At 42.4% G+C, this 27,933-nt stretch overlaps 4 protein-coding genes across 5 annotated transcripts; 3 read left to right on the top strand and 1 right to left on the bottom strand.

Annotated features, from left to right (window-relative positions):
• Window positions 1-2,361: 2,361 nt before the first annotated feature.
• On the top strand, window positions 2,362-14,077 carry LOC308133350 (BAR/IMD domain-containing adapter protein 2). The gene is made up of 14 exons (XM_080500683.1): window positions 2,362-2,470; window positions 2,565-2,640; window positions 2,767-2,853; window positions 3,439-3,500; window positions 3,647-3,718; window positions 4,673-4,810; window positions 5,520-5,672; window positions 6,555-6,731; window positions 7,716-8,400; window positions 8,498-8,708; window positions 9,695-9,757; window positions 10,208-10,376; window positions 10,488-10,528; window positions 11,379-14,077. Exons 1-14 carry the CDS (start codon window positions 2,423-2,425, stop codon window positions 11,449-11,451), a joined length of 2,055 nt encoding a protein of 684 aa, XP_080356809.1. The 5' UTR covers window positions 2,362-2,422; the 3' UTR covers window positions 11,452-14,077.
• A 593-nt stretch (window positions 14,078-14,670) lies between these two features.
• On the bottom strand, window positions 14,671-15,941 carry ndufa3 (NADH:ubiquinone oxidoreductase subunit A3). The gene is made up of 4 exons (XM_080500356.1): window positions 15,908-15,941; window positions 15,573-15,647; window positions 14,987-15,064; window positions 14,671-14,844 (listed from the first exon to the last, which is right to left on the bottom strand). Exons 1-4 carry the CDS (start codon window positions 15,912-15,914, stop codon window positions 14,753-14,755), a joined length of 252 nt encoding a protein of 83 aa, XP_080356482.1. The 5' UTR covers window positions 15,915-15,941; the 3' UTR covers window positions 14,671-14,752.
• An 80-nt stretch (window positions 15,942-16,021) lies between these two features.
• On the top strand, window positions 16,022-19,232 carry tfpt (TCF3 (E2A) fusion partner). Of its 2 annotated transcripts, none has more exons than XM_080501226.1 (7): window positions 16,022-16,176; window positions 16,731-16,852; window positions 17,136-17,258; window positions 17,501-17,571; window positions 17,650-17,719; window positions 18,511-18,672; window positions 18,895-19,232. In XM_080501226.1, exons 2-7 carry the CDS (start codon window positions 16,751-16,753, stop codon window positions 18,967-18,969), a joined length of 603 nt encoding a protein of 200 aa, XP_080357352.1. In that variant the 5' UTR covers window positions 16,022-16,176; window positions 16,731-16,750; the 3' UTR covers window positions 18,970-19,232. The 2 variants fall into 2 exon arrangements, with proteins under 2 accessions (XP_080357352.1, XP_080357353.1); XM_080501227.1 differs by having other exon boundaries at window positions 18,511-18,669.
• Window positions 19,233-20,572: 1,340 nt separating this feature from the next.
• Window positions 20,573-27,925, top strand: cnot3a (CCR4-NOT transcription complex, subunit 3a). The gene is made up of 18 exons (XM_080500886.1): window positions 20,573-20,700; window positions 21,317-21,387; window positions 21,562-21,629; window positions 21,743-21,817; window positions 21,903-21,992; window positions 22,104-22,232; window positions 22,371-22,466; window positions 22,573-22,792; window positions 22,892-23,025; window positions 23,236-23,292; window positions 23,587-24,511; window positions 24,626-24,731; window positions 24,832-24,973; window positions 25,680-25,779; window positions 25,889-26,087; window positions 26,783-26,915; window positions 27,467-27,592; window positions 27,680-27,925. The coding sequence occupies exons 2-18, from the start codon at window positions 21,363-21,365 to the stop codon at window positions 27,776-27,778; spliced, it is 2,724 nt and encodes a 907-aa protein (XP_080357012.1). The 5' UTR covers window positions 20,573-20,700; window positions 21,317-21,362; the 3' UTR covers window positions 27,779-27,925.
• The last annotated feature ends 8 nt before the right edge of the window (window positions 27,926-27,933 follow it).

Raw genomic sequence — 27,933 nt, forward strand, 5'->3', positions numbered from 1 at the left:
TTTAGTGCCCTGCAGGATGAAACAACCCCCCACCAACTAACGGAGAGGGAAAGTCGCCTAATGGGAAAAGAAAGAGAGGGGTGTTCTACTCTTCATTTAACTCTCAAAAGAAGCACAGGAAGCCTTTTTTTTGTTTGTTCCTCCTTCCCCACAATGAGATGAGAAAAGGTATGTAACTTTTTTTTTTTAATTATTATTATTATTTAGTAGCTGAATTATTTGATAGTGTGGCACACACGGAGCTGAGAGATCAACAGGTAGCTGTTAGTGTCTCCTCATGGTTTGGTACTCTGGAAAGAAAATGAGAGGCTTTGCGTTTGTTTTATTGCGATTTTAAATACTTTAATAGACCTTCTAATAAAGTGTAGTTTTTCTTTATGCTATATATTAACTCACGTGGCATCCGTGAGTTTAAAAAAAATCTAAATTGCAATCTAAAGTGCAATGCCATTTCTATGTTGTAATCGGTTTTCATATAAATGCAACGAGATTGACTTTTATTGTTAATGCGGTTGTAGAAATAAGAGCCGGTGGTGTGGAAGAAAAACAAAACAACATTCACTGAAGGAGGGCAATTTTGTCTTCAAAATCACATCTTTAACTGGTGTTTCAGAAAAGTTCAAGTGGATATGTGGCACAATTTCAACTTAAACTAGCACAAGATCCTCTCAATGCATTCCTGTGGTCTTATATAATCTGTGAGTGTACATACAGTTCATCCACAGATCAAACTGTTTTTCGTGAATTTATTTCAGATGTTAAAATGCCTAGCACACCTTCCCTAAGCACGTATCTGCATGCACATTTCCTAATTATATATATTTTTAGTTATTTGCTAAGATTCCCTCAGACAAAAACCATAAAATTTCCGCCTTTTTATCTGTAAACATTCTTGAATAAAACATTCATCATATTTTGTTTTCCCGGAACCCAACCTTATCTGTTTATTAAAAAAAAAAAAAAAATATATATAAAGAAATGTAAAGAGGCTGGAGCACATGAATGCACCTTCTGTATCAGTTCTCCAACCACCTGCAGACTTTTCCTGTTGCATCCTGACCTTAGAATCAATCCCTTCACATCTCGAATGCAAAAAGCTGCGTGTTTGTGGTGTTCCTGCACGTCGCTTTGAAGAAGAGACACGTCATAAATCATGTAAGTCAAGCTGAATGTTAGGACAAAGCACAACAGCAGACTCTTCTCCCCTGGCAAATGAAAGACTTGCACCCGGGTGGCCTTAATGAGCAAGAATCTGGAAATGTTTTCTCTGTGTCATATACCATTAGTTGATCTGGGTCAACGTTTCCTCTGTAATCTCGCCGTGATAACAAAGGAGGGCTGCACTGGGGAAGAAACACTGGGGACTTGTTTGAGTCTTTTTTGCCACCAAATCCAGACTGCAAATCCTCTGACCCACCGCGGCAGTCTGCCCCTCTTGATCGTCTCTCACTCTGCCGAGGAAACGTTGTCGTCGCCTGTTTATTCAGAACTCTGACACCTGTGACTCCGACTGGAGGAGCCCATTGTTCTTATCCAACATGGTACAACTTGTCCGGCACACGAATCTTAAAGAAATATTGGAGTTACAGTGTTGTGAGGCGATTAACAAAAAAAAGTTGGCAGCAGAAACTCAAATGGGATGCATTTGAAAATAACACATGGAACCCAAGTAGATCCTCTTCACTTGTTGTGATGGTTTGGTAAAGTGATATCAGCACGTCTTTGTATCATTTTGATTGAACAGTAAAGAAGAAAGATCAAAAGTTAAAGTTGGAGGGGCAAAAATAGTGTGAAGAGAAATAAGGGAAATGTTGAAATAAGCAATTCAATTGTTGACATTGTTTCTTCATCTGGGTTTTGTTAATTATTATTTTTCTTTTGCAAAGTGACTTCTTCATTTTCTACTGCCTACACTAGTATCAGGTTGGAAACTTTACCTCGGCCACAGTGCTTTCTTCTACACCTCCTACACCTTTGTAATCTAGTCAACAGAATCCTGAGCACTTTCAGATGTGCAAAAAAACCCAAAAACACTGTTCACCAGTGGAAATGACCACATAATGTCAATTTTAGTCTTTTTTTAACAGTAAAAACCACACAGACAGGGTCACTAATCACACATCATTAAACATTTAAGAAGGTTTGTCTTCACTATTTTTGTTGAATGGAAAAAAGTTTTATAAAAAAAGAATCAAAACAGAAAATAACAAACAATGCTACTCACAGGTGAAGTTAAATCCCCCTTAACTTGTACGATTTGAGTTGTTTGATTGTGAAAACTACTAAATGTGTTGTTATTTTCTGTTCACCTGCATCCTGGTAGGAGATCTGCGTCTGCCGTGAAGCTTAGCGACGTGAACGGGAGGAGGAAAAGACATCCAGAGCAAACATAACCAGTGTACAGACCTGAGAGGAAGTTAAAATGTCTCGAACCGACGAGGTCAACAAGATGACAGAAAATGTCTACAAGGTAAAACTGGAGGATGTGTTTGATTTCTTAAAAAAAGTTTTCTGTACACGTGGAAACAGCCTCTGGATTCACGTTTTATTTACATGCCAAACAGGGTATTTTGGACCAGTTTAATCCCAGCCTGAAGAACTTTGTGACGATGGGGAAACACTACGAGAAAGCCCTGACGGGTTCGTCAAACACAACTCCCCTTTGTATTTGTCTTCCTTTCGGGGAAAGAGTTAAAAAAAAAACAACCCGAAATTTACAGAATTGTTTTTCGGCCTTCGTTTTAAAAAGCTCACTCTCTTCCTCAGGAGTGACCGTGGCTGCCAAGGGCTACTTCGACGCTCTGGTGAAACTCGGGGAACTGGCGAGCGACAGCCAAGGCTCCAAAGAGCTGGGTGAGTGGGCGTCTGGTGGAGCAGGACCACAGCGCAAACATGAGACGCCTTTTCGACCTAATGGGGTTTATAGAGTGAACGTGACAGCTGGCGAGGAGAGGGAAAGAGTCTGCGAGTCGGCTGCATGTGTTTGTGAGCGAGAAGATGAAGGCGAGAGGGGATGAGGAAATGTGGGGACAGAGAGAGAGAGAGAGAGAACAGAGAGAGAGAGAGGCAGAGAGTAGGGCCATTGTTGGGAGATTAACAACACCACATGACCTCATTGTAATGCCGAAAACAGCGGGGGAGGCAGGCAGGAGTGTCGGAGGGCGAGATGCCAGCCACCACACACACCGCAGTGCGACCGGGGGACGGACTCGCGAGCTGACCGCCACTTTGTGAATCAGAAAATGTGTCAAGGCAGCAACTTTTTTTTTCTCCCCAATGTTTTATTATCGATTTGCTATCAGCAGATAACACATTCGTTCATGTCGACATCGAACAGGCAACACATTTCTGACATTTGGCTTTTGCCACCTTCACGTCTGAACACAGAATTAAAAAGTGTGTGTCTTCTTTTTTTTTTTACTTCCTTGCTCTTCACAGGTGACACACTGTTTCAGATGGCTGAAGTCCACAGGCAGATTCAGGTGCAGCTGGAAGACGTGGTAAGACCACTGTTAGGTCATGTTATTGTAGAGTTGTCATGACAACAACGGTAAGTTGAGATGAGCGTTTCACTGAGAGGAGTTTGAGATAGACTCAGAAAATGTAAAAGTTTGACAGCTAATATTTCATTTTAATTCCTCAACAGTTGAAGCTGTTTCACTCTGAGCTGCTCGCCCAGTTGGAGCAGAAGCTGGAACTGGACATCAAATACCTCACAGTAAGTTAAGTCATTGGTTTGATGACACACACTCGGAGGAGCAGGGAGAGAAATAAGAGTGGCACTACAATACAGTTAGATAGATTTTAATATAATATATTAATGATTCAAGGGGGAGAACACTTTTTTATAACTGGGTGGCAGCCCCTGTTATTGGTTCACCTCCTTGGACCACTGTTGATAGAAGCTCTTAACTGCAGACCAGGAACGGCCCACAACACCTGCAGGTTTAGAAATTCTTTCACTCAGTAGTCTCAGGATCACAAGCCAGTTCTTGTTAAAACACTCAAATCCTCATGAACGTCCATTTTGCTCCAACATATCAACTTTGAGGATGAACTCATCACTTGCTGCCCAGTAAAGCTCATCTATTAATAAGTCTGTTGAAGATGAGCGAATCAGTCTTACCCACTTATAGTGTCAGTGGTCATGATGTTATGGCTCATCAGTGTATAACAATATGAGTGACTTAAGCTGCACACAACCTGAGGGTTCATGTGAAGTGTAAAAGTGTACAGCAGCTTCTTGTTTTATGGTTAAATATATTCCGGACTCCTGGATATATTTTCATTTTATGACTGTTGAAGGGTTAAAATGCTTGCTGAGTGAGTGAATGTATAGCAGGTGTTTCAGTATTATAGTTTTGTACTTAGAAACTCATGATTGGGGTCCTGGGGTCAACTTTAAAACTACTATATGGGCAAAAGGCGACACATCTCTCATTTCTGGTTGCTCTGCAATGTTATAGCGATCATAGATGGCGCTAAGATAGATGTTTATGAGAATGACACATTACCTCAATGGGTAGGGAATAAAAGGATTATCAATAGGTATTTGGTCAAACTAGAATTATTCCTATTAAAATCATTTGATGTTAATGAATCTTTATTAAAGCGTCAAAGCACACAAGCACACAAGGCTGACCAGCCTTGTGTGCTTGTGTCTTTCTCTCAGGCCACTCTAAAAAAGTACCAGGGTGAGCGACGGTCCAAGTCGGAGTCCATCGAGCGCTGCCAGTCCCAGCTGAAGAAACTGCGCAGAAAGAGCCAGGGCAGCCGCCACCCCAACAAATACGGAGACAGAGAGATGCAGGTAACAGAAAAGCAGAGGTGGAAACCATGAAATCCTTTGCGCACGGCGAGCAGAGAGTGAGCGGGAGGTGGTACGGCCGTGACGCCTTTCATTTGAGAAATCCTTCCAATATGCGAATCCTAAACATCAGCTTTGCAGCAGATTATAAATCAGACTTGTATGAGTGTTTGTGTGAGAAACAGGCTGCTGTGAATAACATAATCTGCTTCAGCTGATGTTTTTTTTTTTTTTTTTGCATAAATAAGTAACTTAGAGTAAAATCTTTGAGCTGGAAGAAACATGAATGACATAAGAGGGTGAGAGGATTTAGCTGCTTGGATGGGAAGTCAAAGGGGAGGAATACATAGAGGTAAAGACAGAGTTCGAATTACGGGGGAGCTAAGGGGAGCTGGGCTCCCCTGAAAGCCTAATTTGAAAAATTTAGGGGGAGCTCTAAAAACGCTGATCGGAAAATAGGGCTCCCCCGAAAGCCACGTTGTAATTCGAACCCTGGGTAAAGGTCACCGGGGCAGAGGAGAGTGTTTTTTGCCTGTGATTCTGTTATCATGAGGCGACAGGCAGGAAGTGACGTCGCCCAAACCTTCGGGCCTCCGTCTGAGTCCTCACAATGTGCGTTAAAGGGCATGTTATCTTTTGAGTGTCACGCGAGTTACCATAAAATGCCGGACTGTGAAGGTTTGCGGTGAAAACCTTTTGCCTTTTTCTCCAGTTTGTGGAGCTGATGAGTCGCCGGCAGGGCGAGCTGGACACGCTGGTGGCTGCAGGTTACAGATCGGCACTGACCGAGGAGAGGAGACGATACTGCTTCCTGGTGGACAGACAGTGTTGTGTCACCAAGCTGCTCATTAACTACCACTCTAAGGTGATGTGTCCACTCTTATTTAACAAAGCAGTAGCAAACATGGATAGATGGACTCGTGGAAAAACTCAGAAACTGAATTTTAGTCATTTTAACCTATTTTTGGCAGAATTTTCAGTTTGTGTGTAAAAATAGATGGGAATATCCACAAAACTCACTTTTCCTTGGTATTGTCATTTTTTGAGATTTTCCTGCATGTTTTCCTTAATCTTAGTATTTAGAGTTTGTTATTCACTACTAACACAAGAGCCTGATCGTTTCCTGATCGTTGTTCATTGTGTAAACGGTGAACAACCCCAACAAGCCGGGGTGTTGCAAGGACCCTACTTTGTTACGCTACAAATACCCTTTAGATCCAAAATACTGTGTTAATCTGTTGTCGGAAATAGTCTTTCCCAAATGCTCCCAAAAGTCCAATTTGTGGTTCTTCTACATCAGGTTTTATATGAGGAAGTAATAGGTAATCCATCTCAGAGTAATTAATGCAAATTGCATAATCACTAAAGTGTATTCATACTAATTTGCAGCCTTTATAATTGTTTTTTTGTGGTTAAAAAACGTTTTTTTAATGATTGTTTATACAAAAATAAGCTATAAATCAAGTCATGTCCTTAAAACAGAAGGAAAGAAAATAAAAAATGTGAGATTTTTTTAAAGTGGTGAAAGAGAGAACACTCAATAAAATGATAGAAATGATGTAAGACTAGAGGAACTAATAAACTTAACCTTGATGTTTAGTTTAACCTTTTGATAAATTAGGATATTAATGAAAGAATGTAATACCAACTAATAATAATAAAAAACGACTGTTTGCCTTATAATACAAACAAGTTAAGAATTGAGCCAGTGAGTTGAACCCTTTCTGTGTCTTTCCACACATTACAGGTGAGAGAGCTCCTGTCCCAGAAACTCTCCTCCTGGCAGCAGTCATGTTCTCAACCCACCAAGCTGCCGGAGCGCGCTCTGAACCTGCTGCGCCACACGGCGCCTCAGGGCTCCGGCGCCGCCGGGATAGCCGAGGTCCTCCGTCACACCAAACTCGCCTCAGCTCAGCCTGAACAGGTTCGACATGTTTTAATGTCATTCATACTGCGAGTGGTTTCACAGAAGCTGAAACTGGTTTTTCAAAAATCAGTTAATTCAAAAGTTCAGTTGATATCATTTCAATGGAATATTTTACTCGTGAGGTATAGTAGAGTCAGTTCCCACAGAGAGATCAACAGTCACACGCACTCAGGTGCACACCTACAGTTATTATTAAAATCCGAATTTCCTTTTGAGAGGATGCTACCCAAGGAAAGAAGAAAAAGTGCAATTCAAGCCCAGAGTGAACATGCAAACTCTACACAGAAAGGACAGAACCCTGAAGCAAACCTGTCGGTCATCCAGCTGTAGAGTGACGCGTGGCCGTGCTGACCACTCAACATTGTGCTACTGAAATCAAGACTTGCAAATGAAAATACTGATTTTCTCTGACAAGGTTTAGTAGGCAACAGTTTTGATTTGACTAGAATAAAAAAAAAAAAAAATTAAAAAAACAACAACCCAAGAACAACCAGTAAACCCAGCATGTACCAGGGGTCTCCAACCTCGGTCCTCGACAGCCCCTGTCCTGCTTGTTTTAGCTCTCTACTAGTTGCAACACACCTGATTGCACCCGACTGTATGATGAAGCAGGGAGAGAATTGAAACAAGCTGGATCGGGGCTCTCGAGGACCCGAGTTTGGGACCCCTGATCTAGTCTGTCTGCAGTCTGGTAAGAAACTTGAGTGAGCATGTGTGTGTGTGTGTGTGTGTGTGTGTGTGTGTGTGTGTGTGTGTGTGTGTGTGTGTGTGTGTGTGTGTGTGTGTGTGTGTGTGTGTGTGTGTGTGTGTGTGTGTGTGTGTGTGTGTGTGTGTGTGTGTGTGTGGTTGTGGAACTGAAACTAAAAAGGCTTTTCTGTGAGAAGTTTGCATGTGAGCCTTGTGCCCGCGTGAGTTTTTCTCAGGTTGCTTAGGTTTTCTAAATAAGACTCCTAATTTACAATAGTTCTTCATATTTTTCAGAGGCTTTCTGTCCAAGAAGTCCCTCCTCTGTTGAACGGGGACTCGAGCCGCTCCCAGCAGCAGCAGCAGCAGCAGCGCGCCCTCCCCCCCTCTTCCTCCCAGAGTGATGCCTGTCTTCCTCAGGGCTCCCCACAGACATTCCGCTCCTCTTCCTCCACCGGAGGAGCTGCTGGAGGCTCGTCCAGAGGAGCGTCTCCTCAGCACACCAGCACACCTGTCAGTGCGTCGGCCAGCCCGCTCCCCGAGAGCAGCGCCAGCGCCAGCGCCAGCGGCAGCGGCAGCGGCAGCACCAGCCCGGCCGCCTCCACGCCGACCACGTCCGGCGGCCCGGCTCAGCAGGGCTCCCTCCTCCTGGCTGCCAACACATCCAACCTCTCCCCCTGTCTGATCCCCTCCACGGTGATGACCCTCAGCCAGGTCTCCCCGGCCAGCAGCTCCTCGCAGGGCATGACGCTCCCGATTCCCCACAGCGCTCCTCACAGCCCGCCGCTGCCCCACAGCGCTCCTCTATCCAGAGCCATGACTCCGGTGCAGCTGCTGCACCAGCAGGTGGGACCGGGAGGAAGCAACACTCTGTCTCCGTCACAGAACCCCTGGCTCCTGAAGACTGCAGAGGTGTCCGGGACGGCAACGCTCCCGCTGCCCAGGAGGCCCGCCAGTGAGATGAGGCTCGGCGGCTTTCAGGGTACAAGCTGATTGATTTTGTTGTTTTTTTTTCTTTTGGTACAAGTTTTGCTGTCCAAACTATTCTAAACCTGTTATTCTTTCCCTCCCTGGCGAAGGCTCCAGCCTCCCTCGAGTTCTGCCTCTGTCTGGACCCACGCGTGTGGAGGCCATGTTTGCTCACACGCCTTTAGCGTCGGAGAGTGGCGGTGGTGGAAATGTAGTGGGCGGAGCTTGCCTATTGCACTTCATGCCTGGTGACAACATCACCCTGCTCATCTCTGAGCCAAGAGATGGATGGCACTATGGTCAAAATGAACGGACTGGACGGTACGAGCCCCCCAGGAAACTAACCAACCCACTCAGTTTGTCTCCAAGTGGTCTTTTCACCCTTTAACTGCACTCTGAAAAGTGTTCATTATGCAAGACTTCAAAACAATGTTTACAGCTGAGGATAATGCTACCAACCTAGTATACGTTGATACTATCTTATAGCTTTGTGTGTGATGTTGGAAGAATGTAGCCACTCTAATGGCTGTAACCTTTGGCAGTCGTGCCTTAATAACTAATTATTACGATGAAATGAGTAACACAGTTACCATTTCCATAGAAACCATTGGAGAGCTGCTGTCTCTCCGTTCTGAGTGGGTTGTCCTTTTTCTGCCTGAGCAAAAGTCTTTCTCTACAATGCATACAGCCTGAAATAAACCTTAGTTTGTCTTAATATTGTTAGTTTACTTGGTTAAAATACTCTCACACGGTACTGACAGCTCAGTTAAAGTGTCACTGCGACACTCAATACAAGAGTACAACACTGTGCACATTGACAAAACATCCTCACTGAGCAGGAAAATATAATGTAACACGAGTTCTCATTCCAAGTACGGCGTTATTTTTATTTTTCTAGATCATTGAAGTAACTCGATTACTAAAGAAAAGTAACGAGTAACTTTTCGAGTAGCAACATGTATAATGTTGTGTTCGTGTATGAGCTACATTGTGTTTAAGTGTTTCTCATTAGAACCTTTAGAGTCCGACGTCAAGTGAACTTGTTTCAGGTGAAACTATGATGAATACCTGTCAGTGATGACGTGTGTGAGGGTTTGGTAACGTTTACTTCAAAAATTGAGAAAATTCGGCAAAATCTTACACGCTTATTTATTTTATTTTTTTTAAACCTGTATGATTTAAAGCTGAAAGTGGATTCTTAGACCTGTAAAATGCTGAAATAAATTTGTGTTGCCGCTAAGGTTCCGTAATACATTGATATTCATTATTGTTCATGTGCTCACGCCCAGTGACTTTTGTCTTGACAGGAAAGGCTGGTTCCCTTTCTCCTACACTCAACCGCACCACAGTAAGACGGATCACCTGGAGAGGTAATCACAGCCAACGCTGTTCATTCTTGTCTTTATCGTTGACAGATGACTCAATGTTGATTATTGCATCATGAATGCATTGAGAAATACCAGATGCCCTCCTCAACTTTGCTGTTTTAAAGTTGAGTGCTATTAGAAGTCTTTTGAAAGGTGTGTTATTATGACATTAATAATTTGTGTGAAACCCAATTTGGTCTCTGTCATTTTGAATGTAATGTAACGGTCTTTCTCTTTCTGCGTTCAGTCTTGATTAATCCAAAACATCTTTCATGGCAGCCAAACACATAAAAGTCCCAGGAGTCTAAACCGTTGATTCTTCGATCTTTCCACTGCCCGACTCCTTCCTCTCTCTCTCCAACAGCAACAGTGTTGTTTGCAGAAAACCAACATATCCTTTATCTCTTATTTCCCTGCGTATTCTTTCCTCTCTGCCTGTGACCTTCCTCGCAGCTCCCTCTTCTTATCTAAAGCTAACAGCACCAGCACCGGACAGCTGGACAAGCTGGTGTCCCCGGCTCTCCCGGCCCTCACCCCCGATTCAGAGGAGGAGCGCTCCCTTCCTCCCCAGAGGGTCAGCACCTTCCGCCCACGCCCGTACAGCATGGCCGACACCCACAAGGTCAGAAATGTTAAACCTGTGGGAGAAGATCGGGGGTTAAACTGTTAATACGTCTGCACAGCTGATCGAAGGTGTTTTGGAATCACGCGCGCCCATAATTCTGCTTTTCAGATCTCTGCAGAGCTAGCCTCTCCTCCGCATTCACCCACCAGGTAATTTACAAGCAAGTCCTGGTTACTAACCATAAAGGACCAATTTCAAATGGTCGTTTAATTACTTGCCACATACAATCTTATAAAATGTGTTGTGTAATGTCTGCTGGGGCTCAACAGGAGCTTTAGTAAATCTGTGGATTTGGCTGTCGGTCAGATTTCTACCAGATTTATTTGTTACACACTCAGAAAGTGAATATTGACAAACACGAGAGGTTTTCGGGTATAAAGGGGAGATATTTGAAGTAATCCATTAATAAGTGTTCTTGCAACCGTAAAGAATGTTTCTTTTTACCACAATGAAATATTTACTGATTTACATTAATTCTGCCAAGATGATAGATACCAGTGCCTTCCTTGTTTATTTAATCATCAGAAAGAAAATTCACTCGTGGTTAAATTTGATTCAACTAAAAATGTACAAAATTTAGTGAATGTTATGGAAATGTTCACAGAAAAGTCAATGTTGGATAGTTTTGAATTTTAAGCTATAAATGTATGAGCAGTTTGTCTCCTAACTTAAGGTGAATAAGTAACTTCAGCTTTTTTTATGTACAAATACATGAAATAAAATCAGCATATCAACGTTAACTTTCACAGTTAACAACATGCAAATACAGATACGATTGTCTCTATTAGATACTCTTAGTGAATCCAGTCAGAGAATATCAATCTATATTACAAAGGACTGTTATACCGTGTTTTACTTCTTATTAAAGGCTTTTTCAGTTGAATTTTAATTTAGTGGCTGTTTCTTGCAGTACCTTCCACTCACTTGTGTTTGTCTTAACTTGTTGTATTTCTCATGCTGTTCCCTGTGTACATTGTGTTGTTTATCACTTTCTTTCAGGTCCAATCCTTTTGCTCATATCCGACTGAGAAAGACAGTCACCAACGATCGCTCAGCTCCAATCATTGAGTGATCCACTGTGGTTCGTCACTCCATCCTCAAATCCTGAAGACAGCACATCGAATTGCCTTGAATCTCAATGAATCCTAGTTTAATTTGAATTTTCAGTTTGAATCGGTTTAAATCAAGTATGTGTTTCATGTGCTTCATGAGGCTGTTTCTTTTTTTAATTGAAAGATATTCAGTCTGATTTCATAGAAATACGATTGAATTCAGTTGTGGGGTCCCTTGGAAAAGGAAAAGGACCACTGGGTTGCCTCAACATAGTGCCCGAGTGAAATGTGGGCATTTAAATGAACCGTAGACTAGTTCTATAGTTCTATAGATATTTGCAGTACTTAGTTGAGAGATGATCATAATAGTACTTGCTCGTCCAGACTAACTAACATCTTGTAAAATCTGTCCTGGCCTTTGAAGGATGCCTCTTGCTTCTCGCAGTGTTTTAACGGTTGGATATGTTTTCATTTTGTGCCATCATCCAGAGAGCGCGTCACCGTTCAGGTCATGTAGGGACTGGATCCTTAGAACTGGTTGTGCACTTTGACTGTCATGAAGAGTTTTGGGATGAGGACAGGCTCCGTCTCCATCGCTCTGTTAAGATTTTTTATAGAAAGGCTGCCACCCTGGTGCAAATTCCTGGTTTCAGATGAGGTGAACTTCTTAACGTATAAAACTTTTTCAAAAATGTTTAGACAAGGCGCGGGCATGTTTTATTGAAAATGACACACTTTAAGTTATTTCTGTGTCACCTCTATTTTAGTTATCGGACATGAACATTGTTGTTTAAGTGCACAAATCGCTTATATTTATGCCTGTTAACACTCGTGTTGATTCTGCTGCTGTGAGGAAATGTATTAGTATTTGTGAGTGTGGACGACTGCAGTATTTCAGCTCTGTACATGGATGCTTTATGCAAAAAAAAAATTAGCAATTTCCAAGCTAAATTTTATTACTCAGCTTGGACAAGACTCATGAGATTTCGTCAAGATGTTTTAATTTCATTCATTAAATAGAGAATAATTGAAAAAAAAAGAAAACAAGAGGAAGATCATAATCTCCACAAATGATAAACTATAGTAGGTGACGTTTGGATAGTGGCACTATTGAAAGAAGCGTTTTCATAGAAAAGAGTAAGTTGTGGAGGGTTAAAATCTTATGAATGAGAGATTTGCGTGCTTGGTCTGGTGGTTTGACGTCTTCTTTTCAGTCTGAAATCTAAAGGTATTCATCATCTCGGCAAGGTGATTGTAGCCGGTTGTTTACCAGTCGGACTGAGCAGAATCTTAAGGACACACGTGAAAGCCGGGACTTAAAATAGGATTATGTTTCATTGGAGGAAATGTATCTGTGAAAGTGATGAAGAAAGTAAACAGGAAGTTGAGCGACGCCGAAGTGTAGAGACCTCAGAAGTAATCCTCTGTATCGCTGTGCTCTCCACTGAAGTATGGAAGTAAAATGTTTAAATTGCCATTAAATGCTGTAATCGTTCTGCATCTTGAAGATTCAAGATGTCACCTGTAAAGATCTTAGTGAGTCATTAATAACTGCGTTGACGTTCATTTCTTTAGTTCTCCCTCTATTTTAAAGGTGACAGCATAATGATTGACTTAATACTTATTCGTGCTTGTATATAGGGCTAAAACATGTGTGATTGTATGACTTTTATTTGACTTCTTCTCCGAATGATTTTTCACTTTGGTAGAACATTTGAACTTTGTGTCTTTGTGTGTGATAAACATCTCACAATGCAAACTCCTGAGCTGCATGTAGAGGGAGTCCGTCTTTAACTCTCAGGTAAAACGAAGGACAGTGAAACCACGACACATTCTGGGATTATTGTTGCAGAAAGGTTTTAAGCATGTCTTGAAATTGATTTATGCAGTTCTTTGAACTCCTGCAGGGTTTAACCTTATAAAGGAAAGTGAGTCTCATTGGAATTCATAGTTGTGGCGTGTAAGGTTAATTGTTTTTAAGTTATCATTAAGAAAAGCCTTTATTGATACCACACTCCCATAGAGAAAATGCAGTTATTTTACTCACATGTGAATTGAAAAGATTTAATTGGGATGCTGATTGGCCTAAGATTAAAAACATCTGATCTCAAGAATTATAGAAATATTTTAACACACTATTTTTTTAATGGCTTGTAAGCTAATATGAGAAAGAAGAAAAGAAAAAAAGATTCAACTATTTCAGTTTATGTACTGTATAATAATCAGAATTCCATTGTATGCTCATTATTTGAGATGCAAAAAGGCTCTGAAAGACAAAATCAAGCAGAATATTACATTAAAACCAAAAGCTGGGTAATAACGTAATTGCAATAGTGGGAAAATTATTTAGAAAAAGGAACTTTTATGCATTTGAAATGACACAAGTACTGTACTTAATGAGTGTGAGATGAACCTAATTCAAAGTGAAAACTTCAACAAAAGCTGAGCACTGATACATAATGAATGTTTCCAAGTATTTAACTTAGCTGTTCCATTATTCTCTGCTGAAAGGAACACAGGTTCAAAACTGTTGTGCTAAAGTGAAATATTGTTTCAAATTCACCAGTTCTTGCAGAGATATGTGGTTCTGCGAAGGAAAAAAAAACATCAGTATTACAAAGACACAGTTTGTGGTATCAAAATGACATCCTGATGACTGCAGACGTTTGATGATAATACACACTGTGGAGAAACACTGAATATTGACATTTTGTGAAATAAAAGTTATATGAAGAAAATGTGTCTTTACTGTTGTTGTGAATGTATTGTAACATTTTATTAAGAATGACACTTTACTATCAACATTACTGTATTTCATGTGTACTGGCTTTTTCTTCTGGAGACATAAATACAAATGAAGATTAAATCTTTAATGAGCACAGCAAGATTTGTGCAATAGAGTCTATTGCACAAATCTTGCTGTGCAATCTAGTGGTCTATTGAATAGACCACTAGATAGTTTCTTCCTTATGCAAGTAATGTGTTTTATGATACAAAATTCTCTTAACCTTTTTAGTGTTAATCTGATTTCAGAACCTCATCTAAAGGGTTGAAACTATTTTAAAGCTCAGTTTCAAATTCATCGTATCTTCTCTGGACAAACACACTGAAATCTGCTTGATGTTTTGTGAAAGACGTTGGGATTCTCAAACATAATAGGAAATCCTTTTTAGTTGCAGCACGATTTTTTTTTGTCCCCCTCTCAAGTGTCCCGAATAAATTCACAATGAATGCATCGCAACAGTAGAATTAAATAGAATCTTTATTGGTGGACATTTGACAATTGGAGCAACTACGTAGACAGAAATGAACAACAGGCGATTATAGCTTTTTGAGCCACTCCAAGTTATTCCCTTTCGGATCACGCGGATGGGCGGGAACATCTGGCAGGTTTCCATCATCTCGAATGGGAACTACAGAATGAAAATAAAAATGAGTTTTATTCACTCTGAATCAACAACATATGTGAGGGATAAATGGTTACCCAAAGCCTTGTCAATGCAAACATTAAACGGAAGATGAAATCTGCATTCAGAACAACAGGCGTGTGTTTACCTGGGTAATTGTATGGCACTGCATTATTCAGCATGGTTGAGTACTTTGTGAGCGGGCTGATGAATGGAAGGACAACACCTGATGGGAAAAAACGTTTTTAGTTAAGACATCAGTCAGTATTTAAACATGTAATTTATATAACTGTCTCCTGGGGGGGGGGGGGGGGGGGGGGGTACAGTCACTATCCATTGCAGCTCATACACAACTAATATAATTTAAAACACCTGAAACAACTGTATCAGATGTCAAATTTCAACAGTGAGTAATCCTAGTAAAAGTGTTCTCCTCAGCCCCCTGCAGTAACCTAAGACAGAAAAATTCTTATTGCAAAGCATAAATAAGTCTGTTAATAAAATAAACTGTTCTTGACAACCCCCATTGTTGTACCAAAACTTGGTTGAAACATGTTTTTTTTAGACATATAGAGAAGAGAGACTCAGAAAAAAAGCAACATTTTGAAGTCAATCCTTTGACATAGAGGCGGCCAGTGCAGAGATTGGAGCTCAGGTGTAATGTGTTCCACCCTCTGTGTCAAGTGAGGATTCTGGCTGAGCAGCAACAGTCAAACGGGAGGCTGTTCGCTTACCGAGCAGCCCGATCCCGCAGGAGGCCACGATAACAGGCTCCTTGTTCCAGGCATTCTTCAGGAAAGCTCCGATTGCTGCAGAGAAACACAGAAGCAGGTTAAAGCCGACAGCCTGCCAAGCTAAGTGGAGTTAGCAACTGCGAGCTAACGACAGCAACACAACCAAGGTCACATTTTTCTGACATATTGTAACAAATATGATGAAGCTTAAGTCACTTAAATCCAGCGGTTTAGTCATTTGGATTATCTTGTATGCTTATTTGCGCTTCCTCGGACTCCGGGTAAAGCTAAAAGAGACGATTAAAAATTCAAAGGATGACAAAATACACACGTACCCGCCATGTTGTCTGTTGTAGTTCCAACCGCAGGTGTTCATGGGACATGTAGTACACAGGAAATGACGTGTTATTTCTGCGTCGATGGGACGTAAACATCGAAAGATTCAAAAAGTGGGAAGTGAAGGTTCTTTGTTCACCTTAAGATTAATGCGCACTGGATTTCCTTTAACTTTAGTAAATAGATTGAGCTAAATACCAGTCTTGTACTGAATTTGATGATGAAACCGTTTGCTGCGAATCTTTGAAGCCTCATCAGTTGCTGTAATGTAAGTACTACGAGCAAAACATGTGACCCATATTATGCTTTATCTAACTGGTGTCGCTTGCCACTTTTCTTAAACCTTTATGGAAGGTATTCTCTTTCAACCTTATAATGTAGGTTCATATCTCCCTCAAATAAATTTCTTGTACAATATCCAACCATTGCAGCAAGTAAAATTGTGAGCAGTAATGGGTTTTCTCTCATGACTATGTTTTAAAATTTCCCTAGGTTCGTTCATTACAAGGAATGTCTTTAGAATTTCACATCCCAAAATTGTTTTTCTAATGTTGTTTATATGTTTCCAAAATATCGTCAGTCGACCACCGGTCAGAAAACATGTAACTGGTCCACATTTTGCAAATCACACATCCTCCAACAATGTTGCCGAGCTCACAGTTGTTAAGTTGTCAATTTTAAGTTCTTCAGTCATATTCTAGCAATTCTTTAGTTTATTTAAGGTGTAGACTTATAGTCAGTCAGTAGTCATCTATAGAAAATAACTTGTTGCCAAAGAAACACTTAGTTTATGTTTAAAGAAATGTTTGTTTTTAATTCCAGAGGAACTTGTTGGTTTCCAAATGATGGAGGATTTCTCTGGTTTGGCCCTGCCTCCTTTGTTTGGAGGACACATCCTGGAGGCAGAGCTGGAGCCTGGTGGTGTGGAGCTGGGACCTGGAGAGGTAAAGTCACTAAGCTGGGTTAGCCTACATTTACAATATTCCTATTACTTATATGAATGTTATGTCATATTCCAACCAATGTGTTACTTTTTAGTTGACAAAAACTGCCTAGTATGTATGGTGGGTTGAACAATATTAAGTCTGACTCATGTCGAAATAGCATGTTTCAGATGTCTCCGTTTTTGTTATTTTAGAGTTTGATAATACAAAGGTGCAATAGTTTAGACAACAGCACACAAAACAAAACAAAACTTTTATTCAGAAACATGTTTGGTTTCTTCAGGTGGAACTGGGACCGGGAAGCAATGAGCTTCTAGAGAACACAGCACAAGAGGACGAAGAGAGAAGAGCTCTTGATAAAAGAAAATATCTGGCTCTGAGCAGGAGGTGTAAAGAAATTGAACAGGTGTTTAAACATCCCATGTATGTCATTGTGCACACTATATGTCATTTGAAAAAAAAAAGTTTTTTAAACGCTTGATGCTTGACATCTGTTGTCAATTCGATGTGATTATATAAATGTTTTTTTTTTTTTTTTTTTTACTACTGTAATCTTTCAGATTTTGAATTGCTGATATAACATAACAATATGGAGGCTTATTATTTGTTTCTTACACCATATAATTAAAGTGTATTTACTTGGTTCAGGTAAATCAGAAGATTTTGGGTCGCCTTCACCAAGCACAGAGAGTCACACGGCGCTTGAAAAAAGAAAGACGGTATAGTGGCTTCTTACAATCACTTACAAATACAATTTCTCGGGACGTTTCCCACTTCATGTCTATTTTTGTTCACAGGTTTCTCATGAAAACGTTAGATGGTCATGGGGATGATTATAGAAATGCTCAGCTCACTATACTGCTTGAGGTAAGGACTATTGACAAATGTGACGTTGAAGTAAATGTTGTAACCTCACTTTTTTAATTCTATGATCATATTTTGGTGTTTGATGTTCTTTGTTACTGACTTTTTCTGTAGAAAACGGGGCATTGAGCCTCTTAGGTCATCATTTACATTTCTAGTGCCAAATAAAACCACAACGAGACTCTAGAAAGAATCTAAACAAGACTTAAGAAACTACTTAGTGCTTCTAATTTGAATGCTCCTTCTTTGGTATGTTGGAGAGAAACGGTTTTGGCTTCACTGTAATATTTTGTGCAAATCAGCAATGGGAGAAGGGGTTTGTAGATTTTCTGAGAGCAATCTGGAGGGATTTCATGGGGAAACAGAAAACATTTCTTACATTATCTTCCATGTTCACATTCACCCATGGAAGCCTCTAAATAGGGTGTGACGATGGATTTGAGCTCCACGTCTGATTCCCCAGACAGCTGATTATCTGATCTGTTCATTACTTGAATCCCTTCGCCATTGGTTTTGTATCATTTCATATACCAATGACCAGATTATTGTGTATGTAAAACAAATATTGAATCTTCGGATTAGAAAATTACAATATTTCTTTTCAAAAAGAGAAATATGCCCACATTTTAAAAAGCAGAACTATGGATCATTGGGGTTTTGATGACTCTGCCTGGTGGTCATCTGTTGCAACAAACCAAATATATTCGTTTGTACCATATCACAACAAATAGGTTTATTCTAGTCTCACTAGATGCCACTTTATTCGAAAAATGTCCCCTGATTATCTGTTTCAGGATGAGTCTGGAATCGGTCTGGATCCTGCTGCTGGACTGGAGGATGAAAAGCCCAACGGTGTTTCTGGTTCGAGCGGGTCTGTGGCGCCGCATCACTCGGCCGTGCCAAAGAAGAAGAGGCATCGAATCCCGCGGCAAGAAAAGGATAAAGATCAGCAGGTGGTTAAAGAGCGACCAGGAACTGTTGTAGTTCCTGAAATTACACTTGTTTGCATTGAAATGCTGACAGAGTTGAACACAGCATATACTGTCGTGTTGCAGTTTTTCCTTGTTGTCTTAGTAAGATACATTTCTTTATCCAAATCAGCGGTCTACGGCCCCAAACCTAATATTAAATAAAGAATAAATACTCTCAGTTGACTGGGTTTCTGTTCCTCTTCACAGGCTGAAGCCGACATGTCGGTGTTGTCAGAAACACAGTTTGGAGAAATGCCCAGCCCGACCTCTCTGTCCCACTGATCGAGGCACGACCGAGGATGTGATATAATAGGAATCTCTTTCTTCAGTCTGGCTTTGCACAATGTGTGTTTTTACTTGTGGGTGCAAACTGATTGAATTCGTCTCATCCATAGGTTTGTTTTGTAAATATTCTTCTGGAGTTTGATATTTTGCCTTGATACGTCCTGACAGTCATCAACTACGAGCAGTGTACAGTCAAAAAGGAAAGTTGTTATTGTTGATGTACTAGTTCGTTATCGAAATTGAAGCAACCGCACATTTTCGTAGCCTGGCTTGTAACTTTTATTTCCTTATTTTGCAGTTTTATTATTGTCAATTAAATATTTCTCAAATGCTTCAAAGTCATTTCTTGAGATTCGTCACACATGTTCATTCTCATCCCGAGATCACCTGATTCCGGTTTGGTTACCAAAACTCACTGTGATCACCCATTTCTATGAACTCATTATCTCAGGAAAACCTTTACTTAACACAAGTTCCTTTATCCTCTGAGATGCAAATACTATGCATAACCTATGATTTGGAGTTTATGGCGACATCAGTCTGTACACTCAGTTGTTATTAACCCTTTATAAGGGAAGTGACCATCTTTGGTAACTGACACAAGAGGTTGTGCTAAACTTTGGCATAAGTTAAGCCTTTGTGAATTCCCACTGTTTGAAGAATAAAAAAAAGTCTGCTATATCATTTTCTACATTTGGGATAGTTTTTATATTTTTATAATTACCTCATGATTTAATCCACCTTCATTTGTTGTGGGATGCAGTGAAAAGATGACACAATATGTTTCTGAAATCCATGGGATAAATACCTTGAAATCCTTAAACCGAAATTGTTTAACTAGGATAGAGAAGAAAAATATTTTATTAATCCCCAAAGGAAATTCTTTTGTGTTGCTCCATACAGGATGCAATATAATAAATAGAAAAAAAGTTAAGATATCAAATGAATCTTGATAAAAATCAAATTAATAAATATTAAATATTAGTCTACACAAGGCTTAAAGGTGACTGATATAAGCACAGAAAAAACTAAAAAGACACTAGTAGCACAAAACACTATTTACAAAAAAGGCTGATGGCCACAGGACAGAAGGATCTCCTGTGGTGCTTTGTAGTGCTTTTTGGTGATGAATATCTGTGATTTTGGTTGGATTAAACCTTTATCAAAGACTATTTTAATGAAATTATGTTATCTTATGTTATTTTAGTGCTCCTATTTTATGTATAGCACTTTTTGATTTTAATCGGTGAAAATAATTTAAAAATAAACAACTTATTAACCTCTAATATTAATTAACATTATAAAGTTTATTTAAACTGAAATGTCTGAGCCTATCAGTTCCCTACAAAGGATTAAGTTGAATCTCAAAATGCACAAATAAAAAATAAATAAATCTGATTTGGAATGAAATTTAAATAAAAGCGTGAGCAGACCACCAGACACAATTTTGTGCGTCGCTGATCACGTGGTGCCGATCGACCAATAGCTGGTCTTGATTTCAGCGGAAGTCTCTCAGTGACAGGCGTGAACTATGTCCAGTGAGATGACAGAGATTGGATTTAGGGCGGGCTCTGGCCGCGGAGGTGGGATCTTAGTTACCGTCCATCTTCAGCTACATTACAGTGAACGAGCTGGTCGAAAAGAAAATACAATTTGGAAGTAAAGAAGACTTTCTGGAATTAGTTTTGGCTCTATTTGAAAAAAGACACACGAAAGCCCATACCCTAGGTAAATGTCTTGCACAAGTATAAATCTCGGCGGTCGGCTTGACCCAGTTTCCCTTTTTCCTAAATGTGGCTAGCTGGACTAGCTAAGCTGCTAGCTAGCATTTTATGCATTAGCCTGACAGTTAGCCACATTAGCTCGCAGGTTAACGATTAGAGCGGATTTTGGTATATTCTGCTGTTCACATCGTGTAACCACATCATAATTACCGTACCGGACCCCAAGTAGATGATGCATGAATACGGTATCATTCCATCAACCCGCTCCGTGGTATTTGGTTTTGAAACGGGCCAGTTTGTAACCGAGCGAGGTGGATGAGCTAAGCTACGTGCTAGCATTAGCGCTAGCTCGCTAGGTGGCTAATTTTAGCTGACAACCATGTCAGCCGTGTTGTGATCAACAACGGGATGATTTGCTTTCGAGGTGGTGCATCGTTCAGCGAGTGTCCGAGCAGGGGTTGTGTGCGGGCGTGTTTAAATTTGCGACGCGGCGATGGTGCTTGTGCTGCTTGACGTCCAGCTAAACTGAGTTCTGGAAGCCGATGCGCTGGCTCTGCTGTTGGAGGGATTTTGACTCACTTCCACTGTGCATTGATACACGGTTCTTTTTTTTTGCACAGTTAACGTGGTGACAGACGGAATGTGGACATTGTCGTAGTCAGAGCCATGGCTGACAAGAGAAAACTTCAAGGTAAGACAGTTGATGAAGTAGTAGTATTCAGTCCTGTTGAGCTGGATCGAGCTCAAAGCCTCAAACTGAGCACATCTGGCTTTGTTCCTGTTATTTTGTCAAAGTTGAGAAGGGATTTTGTCGCTCCGTGGATTTACGGGGACTGATGTGGCTCTGCATCTTGTATCTCTGTAGGTGAGATCGATAGATGTTTGAAAAAAGTAGCAGAAGGTGTAGAACAGTTTGAAGATATCTGGCAAAAGGTAAGAACAGTTAAGCATGGCATATTGCACTCCTAACTATCCAGTAACCCATGCAGCAAAATGCAATCTGTCCGATTGTTTTTTTTTGTTTTGTTTTTTAAATTGCATTTCAGCTTCACAATGCAGCCAATGCAAATCAGAAGGAAAAATATGAGGCAGACCTCAAGAAAGAGATTAAAAAGCTACAGGTACAACAGTAAGCCCTCTTGATCAAACATGTGTGTTCAAATTGGCTGTGTATCTTTAATATGTTGGTGATCCTTCTTCTTGCAGCGATTGAGGGATCAGATAAAAACATGGGTGGCCTCAAACGAGATCAAAGACAAAAGGCAGCTAGTCGAGAACCGCAAACTCATAGAAACGGTACGACTTTTCCTCCACGGTGTTTTCAACTAAGTCTGAGCTTAATGTTGTACTTCACGAACTGTTTCCAACTTGAAAATAAACAGTTTCTGCGATGTTTTCTCTCTTCAGCAAATGGAGCGGTTCAAGGTGGTGGAACGTGAAACAAAAACAAAAGCGTACTCTAAAGAAGGTTTAGGGCTGGCTCAGAAGGTGGATCCAGCGCAGAGGGAAAAGGAGGAAACGGGACAGTGGCTAACGGTAATACATTCGTCATTATTTTTTAACTTTTCACACCTTTCGGTTAAACTCTTCAGTTTTGTGCTCGTGGGGAAATTAAAAAGTTGAAAAATAAAGCTTTTTAAACCATGAACACTTTTCTCTCCTCCTAATTTTCAGAATACAATAGACACTTTAAATATGCAGGTGGATCAGTTTGAAAGTGAAGTGGAATCTCTCTCAGTTCAAACGAGAAAAAAGAAAGGTGACAAAGAGGTGAGTGCTCGCAACTCATTGGTTCTAAACTCTCTGGCATCATTTCTGCCGACGACGTTTGATGGAACTGTTGTGAACCAAATGTCTCTCCTCTGCTTAACCGCAGAAGCAAGATCGTATTGATGAGCTCAAGCGGTTGATCGAGAGACATCGATTCCACATTCGCATGTTGGAGACCATTTTACGAATGCTGGACAACGACTCGGTGCCAGTGGATGCAATCCAAAAGATCAAGGATGATGTTGAATATTACATCGACTCTTCCCAGGACCCCGACTTCGAGGAGAACGAATTTTTGTATGACGATTTAGACCTGGAAGACATCCGTGAGTGGATTACTCTGGTGTTGTTGGGATGCCTCTTGGATTTATTTGCATATTATGACGTGTGACACGGGCCTCTCTTGTCTTTTCTTCTTTTGACAGCTGCAGCATTAGTTGCGACTTCTCCGTCGGGTCAGGGCAACGTGGAAGATGAGATGTATCTCCACTCTAGCAGCACTCCCACTTCCACCACCTCCTCGTCGCCCATCCCTCCATCCCCGGCAACATGCACTGCTGTAAGTCCCTTTCTTTAGATCATTTAAAACCTCCCGACTGTTCAAGGGATTCCATTAAATAAAGTGACACAATTTCTGCACATATCATTCTCTGTAATTCTGCATTTGTTAGCCTCATTCCTCAGCCCCTTTGTGTTCTAATCCACTGGTCAGTATGCTGAAATGACATTTCAAAAGTGGATTGTCATATCAAGGTATCTCCTCCTATAGGAGAACTCAGAGGACGATAAGAAAAGGGGACGGTCGACAGACAGTGAAGTTAGTCAGGTGAGTGGCTCTCATCTGTGCTGTGTTAGTAAATGATCAGTTTATAGCGCAGCGCTCTTCACCCCTGGTCCTGAAGAGTCGCGGTGCCTGAAAGGTTTCGGCCTCTCAGGCACTGAAATGTCAGTTTTCCTCTGTGGGACCATGGCCGGGGGCTTATGGTGTTGTTTGTGCTATTCCCTGCTTAAATGGGCCTTCAAAGCTCACAGTGTACTGTTCTTGGACATGTTATATTTTTGTCTTTGCCTGCTTAAACAGTTTTGTTTGTCCCTCGTTCTGGCGCTCTGTCCCTTTCAGTCACCCGTGAAGAACGGCACCCCGTCGTTGCTATCCTCCTTCTCGTCCTCCACCACCTCCGGGTCGTCCTCATCCTCCTCCCTTGTGTCCATGGCGAGTGTTGTCGGAGGCATTCCCGCGGTTCCCACGAGCAGCAGCCTTATAGGGAGTTTCAGCAGCGCGGTGCAGCAACATCAGCATCAGCCTGCGCAGCAACAGCAGCAGCAGCAAACATCTCAGCCCCCAAACCAGCCACAGCAGCAGGCACCTCAGACAAAACCCTCAGTCCCCACAAACAACACCCCGAGCCCGCCCACCAACCCCCTCCTCCCAGCTTCCAGCGCCCCCTCCCTCCCGACGCCCAGCACGCCGACCTCATCAGCTCCCAACTCTCAGTCTCAGCCCATATCCGGGCCCAGTCCAGCAACCAGCCTCGGGCTGGGGCTGGGACTGGGGTTGAGCAAAGTGGGCATGACGGGAACCAGCAGTGCCAACCAAATGACGGGTTTAGGTCTCGGTGGCCATCCTTCACCTCTAAACACAATGGCGGGGCTCATCTCGGGGTCCACGCCTGCCCCGTACGCTCAGGCAGCAGCATCGGGAGGCCTGGGTCTGAGCGGCACCACACAGTCCAGCATTTCAGTGGAGAGCAGCGCTTCCATTCCCACCTCTGGCTCCAGTGGAGTCACAACCAACGGGGCGGGCACGGGGCTCGGCCTGCTTGGCTCCAGCCCGGCTCACAACTCTCTGAGCGGGAGCATTTTGGGCCTGGTTTCCGGACAAAGCGTGGCCCCCGGTACCTCTCAAGTGCCGCCAAGTTCCGTCAGCACGACCGCCGGCGTCGTAGGCATGATGGGAGGCAACGGCGGCGGCGTCGGTGTGGTCGGGGGAGTGAATGCCGCCCCCGCGCGACCACCAAGCGGATTAAAGCAGAATGGAAGCACAAGTAGGTCCACTTCTTCTCCCCCTTATGGTGGTTTTACTGCCTTTTTTTTTTTTTTTTTTCCCCCCCCTTGTAATGAATGAGTTATCTTCCGACCTCTTCGTCACCTGCTCTCAGGTTACAGTGCTGTCGTGGCAGAGAGCTCCACGGAATCAGCTCTAAGCACACCGAGCCAGTCACAAAGCAGCCAGCCCTCGTCCCTCAGTTCCTCCACCAGTCAGCCGTGAGTCATCCGCTCGCCGTCCCGCTGAATCTTCACGTCCTCCACTCGTTCTCGCCCTGCCGACCTCTTACCTGCTGTGTTTACTCTCTGCCCCGCGCAGGATGGACAACGGTCCCAGTTTAATCAGCTCCATCACCCTGCCTCCCAGCTCTCCGTCCCCCTCGTTCTCAGACAGCACACCGGGCGGAGGGAGCCTCCTCAACGGGCCTCACTCCTACACACAGGCCTCTGAGGTTCTCAAGGTGAGACGCACTGCCGCAAATCTGTCAGGTTTACAGGCAGAACCATGGGAAAGTTTAAACACTGAGATGAGCCTGATCTTTTATCATCATCACCACACAGCAAATGGACATCAAGAGCTAGTAGATCCAGTTTCCGTCATCATCTTAACATAAAATCTGCTCGTACATGGGAAGTGTGAATCGAAAAGAAAAGAACAGTCTTTTTTTTTTTTTTCTTTCTTAAACTCCTGGGATTCTGCTGGTGCCAGAAAGTTTAGTCTCTTGGATTCTTTTCTTTGGTGGATCTCAGTAGAGCATTGCTGCAAATAGATTGATCCAAATATCACCAGCTGCCTACAAACCTCTCCTGTTGGCTACTTGGTATACAAAAAGGCAGAAGCTCTCATATGAGATAAAGCTCCGGCCTGGTTCAGGAAGGTTTGGACTCGTCTTGTTCGGCGAAGCACAATGAAAGACTTTCGCTCAGAGCAGTTTGATTTGAATTAAAAAGGGGGGAAAATGAGTCCTTTAGATTTTTGGTTTGGTTTCACCTGAGAGTCGATCTAACATATGCAGTTGGTCATTCTTTCTTTCTGTAATTAATGTTCAGGATATGTTTTATAGATGAATTAATTGCTGTTCTGTGAAAAACAGACGGTCCTGTCCAGTTGCCCTCTGAGATTTCACACAGCGGTCGATAGTGAAATGTGTCTGGTTCCCCCTCCAGGCTCCCGAGCCGCTCAGCTCTCTGAAGGTGATGGCTGAGAGAGCAGCGTTGGGGTCCGGCCTGGACGGAGAGATTCCCAACCTGCATCTTACGGACAGAGGTCGGAACGGTACACTCGGCATCGCCTGGTCCCTACCGTCGGCACGGCGGCAGCCCTCACCTCCACCAGTCGGGAGGTTTAACACTCGTCCTGTATTTTACGTCTTCAGACATCTTCTCTAGTTCGTCGGCGGCGCCCGGCACGCCAGCTGTCCCTCAGCCGTCCGTGTCGGAGGTCAGCATCCCCCCCTCGCTTGGAGTTTGTCCACTGGGCCCAACCCCTCTCCCCAAAGACCAGCTGTACCAGCAGGCCATGCAAGAGTCTGCGTGGACACACATGCCGCACCCGTCTGACTCGGAGAGGATCCGGTGGGAACATCACTTCTGCAAATATTTATTTTCTGCCCGAACCGAGCGGATGATTTTATAATTGGAGATTGAAGTGATAATTGAAACACTTTAAATGTGTGCCATGACAAATTTGAATGACTTGTGTTCTGGTTGATATGCAGTTATTTCCTTCATTAAAAACACAAAATTGAATCAGCTTTATGGCCAGACGCCATGTATTTTCATAGTCACCTATAGATTCTATCTCCCGAGTTGCTCCAGGTGGCTTGTTGGAAGATCTCACCGTTTATTTTGGGTCAGTCCCACACATGCAACAGCCCACTGCCATGAATACACAAACGCACCAATTCTGCGGCTGAAAATAGTCTCAACAAATGCACCATTTGCACCTGTTGAAGTAGGCTGACGTTCCCAGCTGTTAGAGATTACATTCTTTAAAAGAAATGTGTGACGTGACCCCTTTTCGTGACTTACATTTAGTAGCCACAGTGGGAACTGAAATTGGAAAACGTTATGAGGGACGTCGTTTTCTGCATTTTCTTTTTTTATATATCTATATATATATATATATATACAATGTTAAGCAGTTTCACTCCTGGACATGTTCTGTTTTGACTGATAGAAACTGTCCATGTGAGCTGCTGCTGTTCTGAATTTTTATTTCATTTGCTATAACATCTGAATTGTTTCTTCTTTTTCGTTGTGTCCTAAAGGCAATACTTGATGAGGAACCCGTGTCCCACCTTGCCATTTCACCATCAGATCCCACCACACCACTCTGACTCCATAGAGTTCTACCAGAGACTGTCCACAGAAACTCTCTTTTTCATCTTTTACTACCTGGAGGTAAACCTGCACTTCATGTCAGTGTTTACTGTCAAAGTGTGTGTAGCATTTTACATGCAGGCAAACACAATTCAACATTGATTGGCAAAGATGTGATCAGAACTGGTCATCGCCACAGGTTTGTTCTTAATATCATCAGTTAATTGTTTTTGTTCACGAATTCTGTTTGTGACTGAAGATATGCAGTGAACCCGGTCTCTTCTGATCAATCAGGTTTAACATGATTTCTCGTAATACAGGCGCCTTGAATTAACTTTGCAGGAGGAACAAGAATAGAATAGAATTTGAGGGTGGAACAGAATTGTGTGTGTCACCTGAGGCCAGAGTATTGGTGTGAATTGGAAGTGTGAATATTAAAGTTTGATCTTCAGCTCAAAGTGCCCATCCTCACGAAGCCACATGTCAAAACATTCCGATGACGGAGAGTTCTGGTTTAGCGAGGAGATATTTTTTCCAGCCGCCTGTACTGAGAGGAGACCGTCACTGTTCATGTAGTTGGCTGGCCCTTCAGAACCGTCTGAGCTCACCGGCGTCTCTGACCTCTGTCTCAGGGCACCAAGGCTCAGTATCTGTCTGCCAAGGCTCTGAAGAAGCAGTCGTGGAGGTTTCACACCAAGTACATGATGTGGTTCCAGAGGCACGAGGAGCCCAAGACTATCACTGACGAGTTTGAACAGGTGAAGCTTCAGCACACCTCGGGGGGACGGCGAGCGGCCCGGCGTCCACCTCATTAACGGTTTCTCTCCCTTCTGCTGTTCCTGCAGGGCACTTACATTTACTTTGACTATGAGAAATGGGGCCAGCGGAAGAAGGAGGGGTTCACCTTTGAGTACAGGTACCTGGAGGACCGGGACCTGCAGTGACGGACAGAGGGACGCAAAAGGACAGAGAAAGACAAAACGTGCTGCTGTTGACATTCCGAGACTGAACTCCAAACTGTGGATAGAGATTGTGATGTGTAGTAGAAACCCTCTCCCGACACGGAGACTGGTGTCTGTATAGGCTGCATCTCGACGGC

The sequence above is a fragment of the Blennius ocellaris genome, assembly GCF_963422515.1.
Source record: "Blennius ocellaris genome assembly, chromosome: 8".
NCBI lineage: Eukaryota > Metazoa > Chordata > Actinopteri > Blenniiformes > Blenniidae > Blennius > Blennius ocellaris.

What these genes read in the sequence shown, in the direction of transcription:
- cnot3a (XM_080500886.1), top strand. Translation starts at nt 21,363, where the DNA reads ATGGCTGACAAGAGAAAACTTCAAG. An exon ending in TTGAAGATATCTGGCAAAAG is followed by an intron (nt 21,630 to 21,742) that starts GTAAGAACAGTT and finishes ATTGCATTTCAG; the next exon opens with CTTCACAATGCAGCCAATGC. An exon ending in CAGACAGTGAAGTTAGTCAG is followed by an intron (nt 23,293 to 23,586) that starts GTGAGTGGCTCT and finishes TGTCCCTTTCAG; the next exon opens with TCACCCGTGAAGAACGGCAC.
- tfpt (XM_080501226.1), top strand. Translation starts at nt 16,751, where the DNA reads ATGATGGAGGATTTCTCTGGTTTGGCCCTGCCTCCTTTGTTTGGAGGA. An exon ending in GGTGTAAAGAAATTGAACAG is followed by an intron (nt 17,259 to 17,500) that starts GTGTTTAAACAT and finishes TACTTGGTTCAG; the next exon opens with GTAAATCAGAAGATTTTGGG. An exon ending in CGCTTGAAAAAAGAAAGACG is followed by an intron (nt 17,572 to 17,649) that starts GTATAGTGGCTT and finishes TTTTGTTCACAG; the next exon opens with GTTTCTCATGAAAACGTTAG.
- ndufa3 (XM_080500356.1), bottom strand. An exon ending in CTGCGGGATCGGGCTGCTCG is followed by an intron (nt 15,065 to 15,572) that starts GTAAGCGAACAG and finishes TTTTCCCATCAG; the next exon opens with GTGTTGTCCTTCCATTCATC. An exon ending in AGTGCCATACAATTACCCAG is followed by an intron (nt 14,845 to 14,986) that starts GTAAACACACGC and finishes TTCATTCTGTAG; the next exon opens with TTCCCATTCGAGATGATGGA.
- LOC308133350 (XM_080500683.1), top strand. Translation starts at nt 2,423, where the DNA reads ATGTCTCGAACCGACGAGGTCAACAAGATGACAGAAAATGTCTACAAG. An exon ending in AAGACGGATCACCTGGAGAG is followed by an intron (nt 9,758 to 10,207) that starts GTAATCACAGCC and finishes CCTTCCTCGCAG; the next exon opens with CTCCCTCTTCTTATCTAAAG. An exon ending in CCTCCGCATTCACCCACCAG is followed by an intron (nt 10,529 to 11,378) that starts GTAATTTACAAG and finishes ACTTTCTTTCAG; the next exon opens with GTCCAATCCTTTTGCTCATA.